At 48.1% G+C, this 15,832-nt stretch overlaps 4 protein-coding genes across 4 annotated transcripts; 2 read left to right on the top strand and 2 right to left on the bottom strand.

The window, feature by feature from the left end:
* Positions 1-711: 711 nt before the first annotated feature.
* Positions 712-2,352, top strand: N7503_005031 (cytochrome P450; the record flags this gene model as incomplete). The annotated part of the gene is made up of 3 exons (XM_057064578.1): positions 712-1,004; positions 1,057-1,863; positions 1,917-2,352. The coding sequence occupies 3 exons, from the start codon at positions 712-714 to the stop codon at positions 2,350-2,352; spliced, it is 1,536 nt and encodes a 511-aa protein (XP_056922321.1).
* A 1,527-nt stretch (positions 2,353-3,879) lies between these two features.
* Positions 3,880-5,476, top strand: N7503_005030 (uncharacterized protein; the record flags this gene model as incomplete). The annotated part of the gene is made up of 5 exons (XM_057064577.1): positions 3,880-4,348; positions 4,405-4,695; positions 4,760-4,823; positions 4,889-4,911; positions 4,980-5,476. The coding sequence occupies 5 exons, from the start codon at positions 3,880-3,882 to the stop codon at positions 5,474-5,476; spliced, it is 1,344 nt and encodes a 447-aa protein (XP_056922320.1).
* Positions 5,477-5,566: 90 nt separating this feature from the next.
* On the bottom strand, positions 5,567-8,548 carry N7503_005029 (uncharacterized protein; the record flags this gene model as incomplete). Its single annotated transcript, XM_057064576.1, has 13 exons — positions 5,567-5,760; positions 5,819-5,905; positions 5,960-6,077; positions 6,125-6,306; positions 6,360-6,432; positions 6,481-7,087; positions 7,134-7,309; positions 7,363-7,645; positions 7,694-7,824; positions 7,892-8,050; positions 8,101-8,177; positions 8,240-8,296; positions 8,344-8,548. The coding sequence occupies 13 exons, from the start codon at positions 8,546-8,548 to the stop codon at positions 5,567-5,569; spliced, it is 2,349 nt and encodes a 782-aa protein (XP_056922319.1).
* Positions 8,549-12,889: 4,341 nt separating this feature from the next.
* Positions 12,890-15,238, bottom strand: N7503_005028 (uncharacterized protein; the record flags this gene model as incomplete). Its single annotated transcript, XM_057064575.1, has 4 exons — positions 12,890-13,961; positions 14,025-14,674; positions 14,733-14,844; positions 14,895-15,238. 4 exons carry the CDS (start codon positions 15,236-15,238, stop codon positions 12,890-12,892), a joined length of 2,178 nt encoding a protein of 725 aa, XP_056922318.1.
* Between the last annotated feature and the right edge of the window lie 594 nt (positions 15,239-15,832).

Genomic DNA, 15,832 nt, shown 5'->3' with positions numbered 1-15,832 from the left:
TTTGATGCGGGTATACGGAGTACATAGACGAACAGAGTCCGACCGCGAAAACCCGAGCTCGGTTACCCTTGAGATTATCTCAGGACTACATATAGCAGTCTCTCCTATCGATCAGCTCTGCTTCAGTCGAGCATACTGAATGATTATGTTCTTTTCCTGTGTTCCAGTCATGTAGATTTGAGAAGAAAATTGGTTGACGGTGCACCATACGGGAGCGGGACAGCCGGGCCAAAGAAGCAACAGCGTGTACTCCGCTCTCCACTGTGCGGATAGAATTAATGGTTCCCCGGCCCCATTATATTTTAAATAACAATCAATAGACCAATAATCGCCCGCCAATATTGAAATTGGTAAGTGACTTTCACAACATTCATATAGCCTCAAATGTGGATGAATGCGTCATGTATCTGGCTAGTCAGAGGCTTGGAATGAAGCATGCCCCGCATAAATCAACCAATCATGTTGAACGCATTGACATTCCCGCAGTCTCGCCCCCAAATCCGGCACTTTTGGGTTATGCACAGCATGCTCTCTTTCAATATCGCGCTTGACAGTGTCTCCGTTGGTTTCAAGCGAGTGGGTACATAACGTTCCCAAGATTTCTTAACCCACCTCTTCAATAATCGCCAAGTCGTCGTTGCGCTCGCAGTGACCCTGACTGACCCTGGAGATAGAGTTTGTAAGGCGATTCTCCGAACCTTCACGCCCACAATGCTTCTCTCACTAGCCAATGCTCCGTTCATCGCTCTTGGTCTCCTGGCGGCATACTTCTTGTTACCATACCTGCAAAACTCGCATCTGAGGGGTATTCCTAGCCCGGGATTCGCCGGTTTCACCAACCTCTGGTTGCTGCTTCAGGCCCGACAGGGAAAACGTTACTTGTCTGTCGACGAAGCGCATAAGAAGTATGGCAAGGTTGTGCGTATTGCACCCAAGCATGTCTCTGTCGCCGATGATGCCGCCATCCAGGCCATCTATGGCCACGGAAATGGGTTCCTAAAGGCGTAAGTTTTTCGCACGATAAGCAATGCTTAGATGCTGACATCAGCGCTCTAGCGATTTTTATGATGCATTTGTCTCCATTCGTCGGGGCTTATTCAATACTCGTAACCGTGCTGAGCATACACGTAAGCGCAAGATTGTCTCTCACACTTTCAGTGCCAAGTCTATTGGCCAGTTCGAGCAGTACATCCACGCCAACCTTGAGCTCTTTGTCGAGCAGTGGAATAAGCTTGCCACCTTGCAGGCCAACCCTAAGACTGGCTATGCCAGCATTGATGCCTTGAACTGGTTCAACTATCTCGCTTTTGATATCATTGGTGACTTGGCTTTTGGTGCTCCCTTCGGCATGCTGAAGAATGGCAAGGATATTGCTGAGATGCGTAAGAGTCCTGATGAGCCTCCTCAGTATGTTGCTGCCGTTGAGGTGCTGAATCGCCGTGGCGAGGTTTCCGCGACACTGGGATGCTTGCCAGCTCTGAAGCCCTGGGCTAAATGGATCCCCGACCGTTTCTTCACTGAAGGACTTGCGGCGGTGGAGAATCTCGCTGGTATCGCTATTGCACGGGTCAACGAGCGTGTCAAGCCCGAGGTGGTTGAGAAAAACACCCGGGTTGATCTTCTGGCTCATCTCATGGAAGGCAGGGACGAGACTGGTGAGAAGCTGGGCCTCGAGGAGCTTACCGCAGAGGCTTTGACTCAGCTCATCGCCGGCTCAGACACCACCTCGAATACGTCTTGTGCTATTCTGTACTGGTGCATCCGTACACCTGGCGTGACTGAGAAGCTCCAGAAGGTTCTGGACGAGGCGATTCCGAAAGATGTCGACGTTCCGTCACACGCCATGGTCAAGGATATTCCCTAGTATGCGCTCCTTCCGCTTTTCTATGTTGAAATCAGTAACCAATTGTTTTTAGTCTCCAATGGGTCATCTCGGAAACCATGCGAATCCACAGCACGTCTGCTATGGGTCTTGCGCGTGAGATTCCCGAAGGTACCAAACCCATTGTCATCGCTGACCACACATTCTACGCTGGCGATGTTCTGTCCGTGCCTAGCTACACGATCCACCGTTCAACCGAAATCTGGGGCAGCGATGCTGAGAAATTCGTTCCAGAGCGCTGGGAAAACCTGACCGCTCGTCAGAAAGCCGCATTCATTCCTTTCAGCCACGGCCCGCGTGCCTGTGTCGGTCGCAACGTCGCTGAGATGGAACTGCTCTGCATTGTCGCCACGGTTTTCAGCCTTTTCGAGTTCCAGCTTGAGCAGGAGGGAGAGATGGAGACCAGCGAGGGCTTCCTGCGCAAGCCACTCGGCTTGCAAGTTGGACTGCGTCGCCGTGCCCGAGCTTAGATGTTTGTTAGGAAGCTGATGTGATACGCCAGGTTTGTCAATGATGAAAAAAGTGCATTTGTACGAAAATAAGAAACCCGGGGAGAAACAAGGGAGGGAAGGGGGAGAAGAGCAAAGCGAGAGTTACTAAGCTCTCATTTCCAACCCTTTAGTCCTCTCTTTGATGCCCCTGAACTGTGATTATAGAGAAGTTGAGATATCTTTCGGAGGGTGACGTCTCGGATATTACATCTTGTCGCATGTAGGTATTACTTCAAATTGAATTGATTTACGATCGGGCTTCAGTTCAACCGAATAGATGACTGTAGTTACCGTGGAACATAGGCCTAGCGCCATTGGTCAAACTAATCTGAAACGTTCTAGATCGGTTCTCATGTATCCCTTACCCGCATCCACGCCCGTGTAGCAAAGTGAGACAGGAATCAGGAGCAAGCTGTACTCAATCAATTTTCACGGAGTTCTTATCTTATTTACTACCTAGTACACGGCAAAATGCTCAGTTTGTCGCGCGATTTTTAAGCAAACAACGCCTTTATCAGCCAAATTCCATATAGGCACTATGCTCCGTACTAGCCGCAGATAAGCCACATGCCCTTTAGTAGCGTGCTAAGCATAGTGGGCCACCATGCAGAAATGCCGACCGGGTCAAATCTTTCTTACCGTTTTTTCTTTGCTTCTTTTCTTTTCTTCGCAGTTGAAGCTTAGAAATCCTTGCACCAAATGATTTCGAACTAGAAGGGTAAAAACGTCAGTAGATCCCAAATCTGAATCCAAGCTTATTACGTATAAGCTTCCGGCCTTGGCATTGGGCACACCAGGGAACATTCGTTTCAACACCCCGTGTTGTGCGTATTCGTCAACGGCCGGTATCTGAGTTCCCAAGGACAGGTCGGCACCTGCAGCAAAGAAGAACCTCCCGGCAGCTTTTCAAAAAGCCACAGGGACACCTGCTAGTTTTCTAGCCAATCACTGCCGAGCGCGCCACTGTTTCAACAGCTCCCTGGCCCCAAGTGACCCACTGACCTAGTAGCTTTTTGGCCAAATGTCCGCATATCAGCAGATACTGAAAAACCATTAAAGCAATTACAATCAAAGATCACTACTATATATAATCACGTGTAAATGTGATTGGTGCACTGAGATGTGCCATAGCTTCTGATGCTTGGCGGGTTTTTAGGAGAAGGTCCGGGCTTCCGTGCCAATTAAGGCAAAGATGTGAGGTCGTCGGCGCCACGTGAAACATCTCCGGGCATTTTCCCATAAATAAAATGTGGGCAGGTTCGAATTCTTCACTGCAAGATCCGCCAAGACGCCTGGTGATAAGTTTGATTCTAGGGAAATTAGTGCTCAGGTGCTTTCACAGAAATAGCGCTTACTTATTCCAGAGTATCGTAGTCCGTAATTTCTCCTGAGGCACTGGTGGTGCGACTAAATGGACAAAGGGGGCAGCCTCCCTAGTCCTCAAATAGACAACTTAGACCCTCGTTTCTAGGAGCACGGTTTTTGCTGCTGACAACTACCGGCATCATGCAAATCAAGGGTCTACTTCTCGGTCTTGGCTGGCTCTCTGCCGCATGGGCACAGCTTGCGGATACCACTGACTATCCAATTGGTCCATTGACTTCTTCTTCTGCTAAATGGGCTGTTAAGGTCTGTGATATCACGGACTATGGCGCCGTGGCGGACGGAGCGACTGACGCTGGTCCTGCTATTTTGGCTGCCTTTGAGGCCTGTATCGATGGTGGTGTGGTGAATATTCCTCTAGGAACTTTTGCCTTGGAGACTTGGGTCACACTTAGTGGTGGCACTGCGTGGGCCATCAACTTGGAAGGAATCATCGTCCGCACGGGTACTGCTGGCGGCAATATGATCTACATCGAACATAGTACTGACTTTGAGATCTACTCCTCCCGTGGCGAGGGTGCCATTCAAGGCTATGGCTATGTATTCCATGCAGAAGGAGAGTACGGACCACGTATTTTGCGCCTGTATGAGGGTGAGCAATGGAAATCTTCCTGGTTATCTCTTTATTGGAATGCTGACAGTCTAAAGTGACGAATTTCGCCATCCATGACATTGCTCTTGTTGACTCCCCACAATTTCATTTGACCCTGGACACTTGCAACCAGGGTGAGGTGTATAACATGATCATCCGAGGTGGAAATGAGGGAGGTCTTGATGGCATAGACGTGTGGGGATTTGATATCTGGATTCACGATGTTGAGGTAACAAACAAGGACGAATGTGTTACCGTCAAGAGTCCAGCGAATCACATCCTTGTCGAGAACATCTACTGCAATTGGTCTGGCGGCTGCGCCATGGGCTCTTTGGGCGTCGATACCGGTAAGTTATCAAACTAAGATGCATCACCGATGCGAAGCCAAAGTGCTTACGATGTGTGTGACAGACATCAGCAAGGTCGAGTACAACAACATCTACACAGTCAACTCCAACCAGATGTTCATGTTCAAGTAAGCCATCTCCTTCGTGACCATAGCCTTGGGTATAGGGAAAGCCCACGCTGACATTCCAATAGGAGTAATGGAGGAAACGGCACAGGTAATTCACCTTCCGAAACACACAGCTGACAGGTACTTGAAGCTCTGACTAATTATGCATAAACATAGTGACGGAAGTAACCTTGCAAAACTTTATCGGACACGAGAACGCTTATACCTTCTACATTGATGCATACTGGACGGAAGAAACCTTGGCAGCAGGTGACGGCGTCCTTTACAACTCAATCACTGTCAGCAACTGGAAAGGAACGTGTGCGAATGGTGCTACACGAGCCCCACTATACGTACTATGCCCATCAACTCAGCCTTGTACCAACATCATCGTCGAAGACTTTGATATCTGGACTGAATCAGGAAGCACCGAGTACTACAAGTGCGCCGATGCCTGGGGATCAGGATACTGCTTGAAGGCAGGGTCCGCACACACTGAATACGGCACAGTGACCTCAACAGTGACCTCTGCTCCATCTGGCTACTCGGCGACCACGATGCCTGGCCAGCTCACCGCGGGATTAGGCCTCACTACATCAATTGCTATCCCTACTGTTCCTAGCTCGTTCTTCCCAGGTGCTACACCGGCCACGGCAAGAGTTTATGGTAGCTAGTCTGTGTTTATATATATGTTTCTCTGTCAAGAGGTTGATGGAATTGATTGAATCTGCTCATATCGGATTGAACACAGAGCGTATACTCGATCAAAATTGGCCTGGTCCCTTTCCAAAGTAGCCGCCATCTGGAACGGTCAGCCAGGGGACGGAGTTCGCATCATCCGTGTTCGATCCCACGTTATTTCCCCACCAGCTAAACGTGATGGAGTGATAGCTCAGGGCGAAAAAGATGATTATAGTCGCGATCGCGGTACCAGTATCCATTGCCGCTTGAAGTAGGTCTAGACGATGAACGAGTTAGCAGATATTGAAGATCTGAAGGATGTTTGGTTGACTTGCAGTTGTAACGCTTCCACCAGTCAAATGCGCGCTTTCGGATGAGGTAGTTAAAAATGAAGCCAACTATGAACCAGAGCGAATATTGAGCTAGATTTTCGCGTTAGTCTCGCATGAACTTTACAAAGCAGCTACCAGACTTACTAGTGTTTGCGGGGGGGATGTTGCCCGCCGCATTGAAGAAGATGGGAACGTTGATGTAGCGGACCCAGCTGTTGGGATAGCGACGGTAAATGAGGTAGACGATCCCAGTAACAACGGGCTATATAGTCAGTAAGCAATCCGCGATGAGATAATTTGCGAACTTACTCCGATCAGGAAGAAATAGACAAGGCCATTGTACACCTGGCCGGACTGGAACATTCGCTGTGGGCCAATTGTTCCCCAAATCAAGGAGGCATTATACATGACTTTAGCTCCATTACAAGTGAAGCGCTGAGTGTTGCTTGATTCACACAGATCCGTAATATGTCCGAGCATCCATCGTAGGACTATTACCATGTGGTTAGCATTAACCCTCTTATTTTTGCAGTGGAGACAATACCTCCAGTCTGGGTTGCTGTTGCTAGGACACTAGCGTAAATCTGACCAAAGAATAGAACACGAGGGGGAATTTTCTAGAAAGATAAGTATAAATCGAGAAAGCGTTGGATGCTCAGGCATACCATATATTGTCCAAGTTTCAGGTCCTGTGCAAAATCCATGCCATGTTTGACCGAATTGTAGCCGTAGCACTTCACCATCATATTAGCGATCGCCTTTCCGGGCCAGGCGTACCCAGCAATCATCTCCGTGATGATATTAAGGAAAACGCGCTGATTCGTGGTTCCCTGAAGGATGCCTTCGGGCACTATCAGAAGAACTGCCATGCCAAAGCATACCACAATGAAGCCCCAGACAGGCAACTCAGTATCCCAATTTCGGATTGTTAAAATTCCCAGTCCCAAAACGATAACGGTAAGAACACCATACCACCAGTCTGGAACTTCCTTGTAGGCTCGCATTAGTCGTCGATGGATATCCTCCCCACCGTGTCTTGAATCCTTGAAGCGAGCCCAGATTTCAGAGCCGTTGTAGAGGTATGTATGAAGGACAATTGCGGTAACTGCAGCGAACGACAGCCCGTAGGTGAGGGTGTATGCCATGGAGATATACATGGGAGAGTATTCCTTGTAACTGCTTTCAACAAAATTCAAATTGGCGTCGACCACGCGCGATACGTTGTAAGAGCTCGCTGTATTGTCAAATGTGCTTGACGAAAGAAGCGGGAGACTGACTCATCAGTATGCGTGCGATTTATCTCAGGTTGGGGACTTACTAGGCGCTGTACCATACATTGGCATAGTACAGGATCGGGGACAAGAAGAAATAGAACAACACGACCACTGCAAACGCATTGCAAGTGATGTAAAAGGGCGTCATTAGCGGGTATCCAGCATAATTGATCTGCGTCCAGTCAAGGCTGATAGGCAGAAGGCCCAAGCCGGAATTCATCTGGGTAATCAAGTCAGCGATTTTCACTTTCTTCGATTAGAGGACGCACTCACCCCAAATAATGTGTTCACTTTCTGGTTGTTAGGGAAGATCCAGGTGATAAAGGCAAACGTGCTGAGACTTGTCCAGATATAGTCCGGGAACCAGAAAACGACAAATCCAAAAACTGTGACGTAGGCAAAAAATGAGTACCGGGTGATAGTCCAGCCATTTGCTGCTGTGCGACTCTCAGGCTCGTGTAGTGCACGGAATAGAACGGTGGATGACAGTGAGGTAGGCCAGACCAAGGCAGCAGGATAAACAATCCACCTGCGAGCAAGGCCAGTCAACCCGAATCTGGAAGATGTCAGTGACTGAAGAGCAGAGATTTCATGGTGCTCTTACCCTATCATCTGTGTCGTCAAAAGGTAAAGAAATGAGAATCCAGCTCCAAAGTCGCGACCCCAATATACTGGGCTAATGATGGCGACCAAAGAGCCTTGAGCATAGGCTGTGGAAGCGCTGATATTGACACACTAGGCTTTTGTGTTAGATTCTGCTGTCTCATTCAATCATATGGATGGCAGAGAAGAAGTGACTCACAATGACAATGAATGCATGCTCCTTGATGGTGAATTTGCCTGGGTTGATGTCAAACGAAAGCTTCCCCAGCGGAACTCTCCATCTAGGGAGCTTTTCCCATGCTCTACCAATGGGGAAAACTAAAATCTGAGCAACAACGTATCCAATCGAAAGTGAGGGCTACGATTAATCAGCAAGTGCACACACATGATGAGTGTAAGTCAACATACATATCGCAATCCGAAAAACTGATTGACCCCGGAAAAGATTATGACAAAAATCGTCATCAGTATCCAGGCCCGAAAGGCTGAAGATTATTGGTAAGCCACTCATTATGTTTGACATGTGAAAGAATATCGACTATCTTACTGTTGCAGGAAATACTTGGGTCATCTTTGTTCGAGACACAAGCCGCGACTTCGGGGACTGGAAACTATTAACATCCATGCATAGAAAGCCATGGGCCAACTCACAAGGAGACTGATCGCCCTCTACATTCCAGGTGAAAGCTTCAACCGGTGTCAGTTCAGTCAGTTCCGCTCTGTCCGATTGATACCGCCAAGCCCCTGGCTTTTGGCTGGTATCCTCCGATTCTAGGTCTGCATCCTTCGTCTCCGATACGTTTACTTGCTTAGAAGGCTCTTTGGATGTTGCCATATCTAACGTGTCAGCCGACATGGTGGCTGAGGCGAGGGGCTTGCAAGCAGAAGGCTGGACTTTTGTTGGATAACAGAGCGTGGGGGGCGGCGACTATTTTTAAAGCCTAAGCCAAGCTTCCGTTTGATTGCAATACTTACGTATTATCACGATAGGCCCACCTGCCAAGGTGCATGAGTAGCGGTCGTCCTGGAAAAATGGTTAGATTGCGGCGTTCTTGCTGCACTAGGTTTACTGAATCTAATACTAATTAGTGTGTCTGACCGAACTACGAAGATTCGTTAGTGCGAGCCAGAATAACTCGATAGGAGATATAGAGCCGAATTGCCGGTCTATTTCAAGATTTTACAAGGCTTTACAGAAATCTGATCCAATATAGTAACTATAAGTCGGATGACACCGTGTTTAGATGGCTGGATCTCTTTGATTTGTCTAACTGCCTTTTTCCGTGCTTTGTTTATCAAGAATAAGTCGGATGGTCCGTTATCAAACGCCATTTGACTTTAGATAAACGAATCTCTTGGCATGGCCCCAGTACCCCAACTCTTGAGTGAGGTGGGGTAATGGCCGATTATCTTGAATGGGGTATTTCCTACTTATTTAGAGACTTGTATAGCTTGGTCTGTGCGTGATAAGCACTGTAATCCAGACCGGTCAACATCCGATTGGATATTAGATCGCGATAAAATGCCTTTGGAAAAGCATGTGCGGAGTATCAACTACCATGGAGCTAGTCACTTGCTTAGTGTAATGCAAGTTCTTATGCCAAGCACACTAGGCCGCCTATAAGGCGTAACTTCGGAGTGGCGTTCGGCCATAGTGCCTAAATTGTGTGATAGCGCGATGAAGTAGCTTGATTAGCTTATCTGACTGCGGGTGGGATTTCTTACTCTTGATACATCGCCGAAAGCTGGCTTCCTTACCTACTGAATGAGCGAAATGAGATGAGGGGTGTTAGCCTAGTTTCTATGCTTAGTGTTCTGATATTGCACAGATTCATAGCCCAGTCCCACTTATCTCGTCGAGTCTTCCACATCAGGAAACCCACGGGACCCGTTGACCAAACTTGGATATGTGCATTTGACGCTAAGAGCGGGCAATTTGGACGAATCCGATCACCTATGTAGGCATTGATTGTGTGGCGCGTTCTTCCTGAGTATCATCCTCCGAAGCTTTCCGCCGATTTCTTCATCAAACGGCTGCTGTCGTCGCCAAGCCTTTCCTTATCGTTGTTTATATCTTGCAGATCTCTCAAAGATTTGGTCTGGAAGTCTGAGTCCATATCAGGGTTAAACTCGATTTTTGGGTTTCCCCTAACTGCTGGTGCCATGTATATGCCGACGTAGATTAAGCCAAAAAGTGTGAGATCCAAGACATACGCTAGGTTGCATAGATTAGTGATTTATATGTATAATGGGAAACATATGCTTTGAGGCCATTTGTCTCCAAGAAAAAATGCATCAGGTGTTATTTTAACCATATTCTCGGACATGTTGTCCTTCAGCGCCCTCAGGTTCTTGTGTACGTGCTTTGGCGTGCGATCTGCTTCGTTATAGCTTGGGCTAAAATGAATGTCTCATTTACAGGCCAGCATCGAAAATACAGTCGTGATGAGAGAAATTATCATAAAAGAAACATCTTCAACGGTGACATTAGCGTATTGATACGTAATATAGTCATCGAAAAACTCAAACTGACAATGTTCGGCTCGGTATGCCCTGGCGGCGGCGCTCATGAGGGCGCCACTCCCTCTAATTTTCTTAATGTAGGGTGCTGGAATAAACATCATATCGCTGTTTTCCAGGCCCCAAAGCTCTGGTTGTTGTGTATAGCTGGTATAGGATCCCGCCAAGTAGCCCAGACTGCGAAATTTAGTGGGAGGCCAACTGGGCGCAACGAAGCCGCGTGAACATAATCATAAAATGGATCGGGACAGTATTTGCGTAGATCTTATAGAGCGAAGGAGATAAAGCGCTTAGCAGGGGATATCGGGCTCCCGCGCCCTGTCTCAACGACTGCCGAAGCGTGCAGTGCCATTTTCAGACTTGATTTCCTTGTGCGCGGGATGCTGCGCGTAGCGTTTTGCTTCTTCCTCTGATACGATCAACCTTGTCCGTATCGTATCACCAAGAGGTGCACTACGGTCGCCCGGTGGCTGGAACCCAATGACCACATCTAGCAAGGCAAAGGGCTCTTATATTGTGCTCCATCAAAGACCCCTGGGGGATACTCGGGTCCTCGAGCTCGGATAATAACATGTGGAGCAGGAAGGTGGGAACCATCAGCGTCCCATTGTGCGTGGACCGAGATGATAGCGATTTGGTTGCTGATGGGAATCCCATGAAGGCTGAAGAACCCATCTCCAGAGCTCGTGACCTCGGAATCAATTTCCCTCGAATCACTTGGTAATCGAACACCGCCGACGCAAGCTCCTTTATATAAATCTAGAACTAAGGCTCGTCTCCTGTTTGTTCATGGAGTGGAATTTGCCACATACATACTCATCGAATGTTGTGATCCCTGGTATTACCTTGAAAACGTTGAACCTATGTTCAGTAGATATTGTTTACAACAGTGGGCTCATTGCTCACCCAACTCCCTAGAAATAATCGAGCTTCCGCACTGGACCATTCTTTCATTGGCGAATAAGCTCTGGAGGGCGGATCTCATTCAGATCACGCTTAGATATCGTTGCTGATTCAGTTTGATAACCATCATGCCTGTTGGAGTGCTTTCTGCACGGCAAATTTCTCCAGTATATAGACAGATAGATCAAATGATTAGACGGGCAGGTCGTCGAATTGGCGTTTTTCAAGCTATTAAGTATCAGACCAAGTCTTCATTCGAGTTCCTCTAGTTTTATGGCAGTGAAATCTATCTCGAGGGTATGGTAAGAAGCAGAAGGGATGTCGTCTTCATATGCAACCTGCGCACGAGCCTCGGTTTATCAACTATGACATGGTTCGGGCTTAGTTTTGTCGTTTATTACCGTCGCAACATGCAGGGACGATACTAATAAAATTTAAACAGGAAAAAATAAGGTATTTTATTACACTCACGTAGGACATTCTACCGCGGGAACAAACCGAGATTATCTGCGATCAGCAACGACCGAATGTGAACACTAAAGTACTGTTATTTTGCTACTCATTACATAACCGATCAATTGTTCAGCATCACGTCACAAGCTCCAAACTCGTATAGCCTGTCGTACTGGATCATGTATCTGGGTATTAGCGAATGCTGAAAAAATGACCGCCCCTTACTGCTGACAAACACATGTGCACTCATGTTAACTTAGTTATTAGTTGGCACGTGACAGCTGCCGGCTTGGTACGTCATACCTATAAAAGTGTCTTGGCAGGATGATACTCCAAAAAGCTTGAATGGCTAAGGCGAAATAGCAGTGTTTCGATTGCTTTCCATATGTTTCACAGCCAGAAAAACTTCTTTATAGGATGATGGCACATTTAGGAAGTCAAATTAAATGGCAAATAAAACTTCTGTAAGTATCTCATCTGTTTACTGACGTTAGAACCTTGGCCTCTAGTCTGCCGGCCGTAAGGAGGAATCGGGACACTGCACAAAAGGTTGGCAGGAAAAGGACAAGATAAGACGACTGGGTGGTCATCTCTTTTGAGACCTCAAAAGAGAGGAACAGGCCAATATTTTGGTTAGGTTAGTCGGAGACCAAAAATCAGTGAGCTGCGGGGGGACCTTTGAAATAGTTAATTACACTGCATGAAGGGTTGCTGGTTTGAACTTAGTGCTTGCATATCTACTCTTTTCATTTGCAGCACGTCCTGAAGAAAGTGGGTCACCCTGTTTGACTCAGATGGGTATCCGTGCATGAGCAGGCGTACTAAACGAGGAGCGGCATTTAGCGATTCGTCCTCGTCATCCGAGTCACCGTCGGCCTGCCTGGGGGCGTTTCAAATGACGTCGTCGGCGTCAACAGAAGCTGGGGCCCTTAAGAGGTCGTTCATCGGCATTGAGAGACCTGGTACGGCTGTTTATGAGAGCGCTAGGCCGAGACAAGTACGAAGCTAATAGAAAGCTCACGGAAAACGATTGTGGCCTGAAGCAATACGGGACATATATATCGACCCACACAAAGGGAGGGTGGGAAACACCCACCCTGGAAACAAGATTGGCCATCGGTTGCCAAGTAATGATGCGCCGGATTGCGTGCCAATCTAACCGCTTGTAGTTGTGGTTAAGCCTTTCAGTAATTCAAGGGAGTGGCCGAAGATTTCAACCGCCAATGGCACTTATGCGTTTTTGGAAAAAAGCGAATTCGAACACAAGCTCGGGCTCGATAGATGAAAGCGTTGTAGATGAAAGCGTTGAACGAAGTCATACCTAGAGCCCAAAGTCAATTTCCAATCCAAGTTTAGACGCGTGGCGAGAAAGTAGATCCCTGTAGATAGCCAAAGCTCGCTGCGAGCAGGGATCGTTGGTGGACATTTCATTCAGCCACCGCGTGGCCTTCTTCACCTTATCTGCGATATTATTCGATTCGGCTATGGCGGGGTGAACTTGTGTCGATAGTGCGATTAAAAGAATGGTGCTGGATTGCATAATATGGTGAAGAATACACCACCATGGCGAAACATTGTATAACCAGGCTGTGTCTACCTGATCTGGTAAAAGATCAAGAATCTGCCCTGCGACTTGAACGCACATAGCAGCCATGGTATCACACACGGCTCCGGGAGAAGCCCCACCGGATATGTGAGCGAGGCGGCGAAGGCAGTGTTGGGAAATGATCAATTTGGTGGTGTAGAATCGAAAGGCTAAGCTGGCACGCTCCCGGGCGAAAGGATGCGATGCATCGAGTTCAACGAAGTGAAATTCCGTTGGAAGACGAGAGAGCCATCGATCCGCATTGCTGTTTAGGGTAAATATCTGGATTTCAATTTCTCTCCACGTTCGTCGTGTCGCGCGAGGCGCGTATAAGGTGTCTACTGCCTCGCGGGTGAGAAACGCCAGGTCCACGGCGTACAAAAAGTATAGCGAAATATTGGGGGCGAGGACCTGAGCAGCATGCTCGTCCTGCGTTTCTTCGCTCTCCGGCTGTCCAAACCGAATGCGATTCGCATGGTCCTCCCTGGCCGTGAATGCAGGGTCCGAGGAGAGGAGAGAAGTCATAAACGTATTCCGCGCTTGTTGATCGGTAATGAGGCGCATGATGCGCTCGTCGCTGAATTCTTCCTCTGTGTACGGCAGAGGGAGAGGTGTAGAGCAAAAGGTCTGGCTGGTGCTGGGCGGTCGGCCGGTCATGACACATAGTACGGTATCCAACATAAAAAGCGCCCACCATACCCGATATCTTATCTCCTTCGAAAGATGTCCAATAGCGGTACTCTCGCTACGGAGGTTGAGCCCCATCGTCACGGCGGATCGAATTGCGACACCCAGAATGATCCATGACCTAAACAGGATTTAAAACGTCAGACATAACTCGCATAAAAAAACGCGCGTAAAGAAATCATACCTATTGACTTGTCCGACCGACAGCAGGTAGAAAGCTGCTAAACCCTCGACCTGGACTTGCTGTAAGTTCGGATGTGAAAGTAACGCCACATTATCAATCCCGAGTCGCCACGCCCGCGTAAAGTATACCAAGTAGCTCTCCACCCCTGGGTGGGGCGGCAAACCCATCAACTGAAAACGCCTCGCTGTAATAGCAAATATCAAATTTAATATAGCCAGCCATCTTTTTCCGGGCTGCACGTTGGGATTCTTATAAAAGGAGTTGTACTGTCCGAGAAATGTCGTCATGCCAATGATCGGGAAGGTAGGGTGTACCGTATGAAAGTAGCCATCGACGAGCTGCCTAGCGACATGTTGAGGAGGGCATGCCCGAAGGTCCACGTCTTCGAGTACTGGAATTTTGGAGTCGTCTTGGAAGTAGTTGACCGAAGAGATAGAAGAGCGATCGGATCTGTCGCTGGTCGGCGTCTTCGTGTCTTGGTCCAGGTCTCGTTTCAGTCTGTACAACCAAGCCATCTCCGAGTGCTCGCCCACAAATCCCATGGCCTGGAGTTTCTCATCGCGATTAAAGTCTTCTTCGGTGTAGTCAATGGCCCCGAGGGCGAAGGCTGTGTCGTGGGTGATGGTGTGGGGAATAGAAGAACCTGAAAGCTGGACGAAATGAGATGGATGGGTAAGCGAAAGGGGAACGAGAATGAACGGTACACACCTCCTTCAGGGTCTGGTCCACATGACGTGCCGATGGTGTATCTAGTCTAGGATAGAGGTCTTGCAAGAGAGCTTCGTAGGTTTCCACCTGTGCGGTTAGTTCTCTGAGCTGCCTGGAGAGTTGTTAGAGAGTGAGCCGCTTGCTCCATCAGAATCCACCCACTTGGCCATCTTTTCCCGCTTCCGATCCCCGTACGAACACCTGACATCGGCATCCTTGCAACGATGACAGGCAGGACGGTGTCCGCTGCATTTAGCTTTTTGCTCACGGCAGTTCTCACAGGCCCGACTAACTCGACTGCTGCTAGCCCAAGTACTGGCGTTAGCTATCCGAGGAATCGCAACCTTGGTATTTGGCCGGTCGCTGGTGACCAAGTCATCACGCTCGGGGAGGGGGTCGACAGAGAAGTCGAACGCAGCAGACTGCGTCAAGGGAGGAGTAACCCAATCGTAGTTAAAGAAGGCTGATTCAGATTCGGGTTGATCTGATGGATATTCGGGATTCATCATGTAAAGTGTCTGGAGGGCAAGATTACACGACGAAACACGAGGCAATATATTCGGAAATTTGCCGATAAATCACCCACCATTCGGTATTGAAATACCAATATTAATTCAACCCTACAAGGTCTTTTGGGCGGTGTGCGTGGTGGGTTCTTTGCGTTGAGAATGGTGCAATGTGGTATGCTGGATGGGAGATCCGTGTTGGTTTGCCACTACCCGACAGTTATTTCCCGGTCAATAAATAGTGGATAGTTTTCGTATGAAAGTCATCTCTGTCGGTAACTTTTAACATGCGTGTCAGAAGATCCAAGTCACTTGGACATGATAGATATACTGCTGATTTTTGCATATATTGCAGCAGAGGCGCTACCATACCTCTTGTGGTCCATTGTCGCCAATACAACATATTGGGGTTGAAGTCAGTATTTTTTTGGCACGGAGCCACTGATATCGATCGTCTCCCAACTGACATACTCTGGCTGTGGAGGCGGCAAAGAACTGATATTGTGCAGGATTGTTGTGGCGTTATATACCCAGTACACCATCAGGTCATTCTTGTCAGTTATTGCATGGCGACTTCATCTGTAGTTTCTTCAA

Source organism: Penicillium pulvis, assembly GCF_028828015.1.
Source record: "Penicillium pulvis strain IBT 33274 chromosome Unknown contig_23_segment0_segment0, whole genome shotgun sequence".
Lineage (NCBI taxonomy): Eukaryota > Fungi > Ascomycota > Eurotiomycetes > Eurotiales > Aspergillaceae > Penicillium > Penicillium pulvis.
The sequence above is the reverse complement of the archived record's forward strand: the minus strand, read 5'-3'. Positions and strand labels throughout refer to the sequence as shown.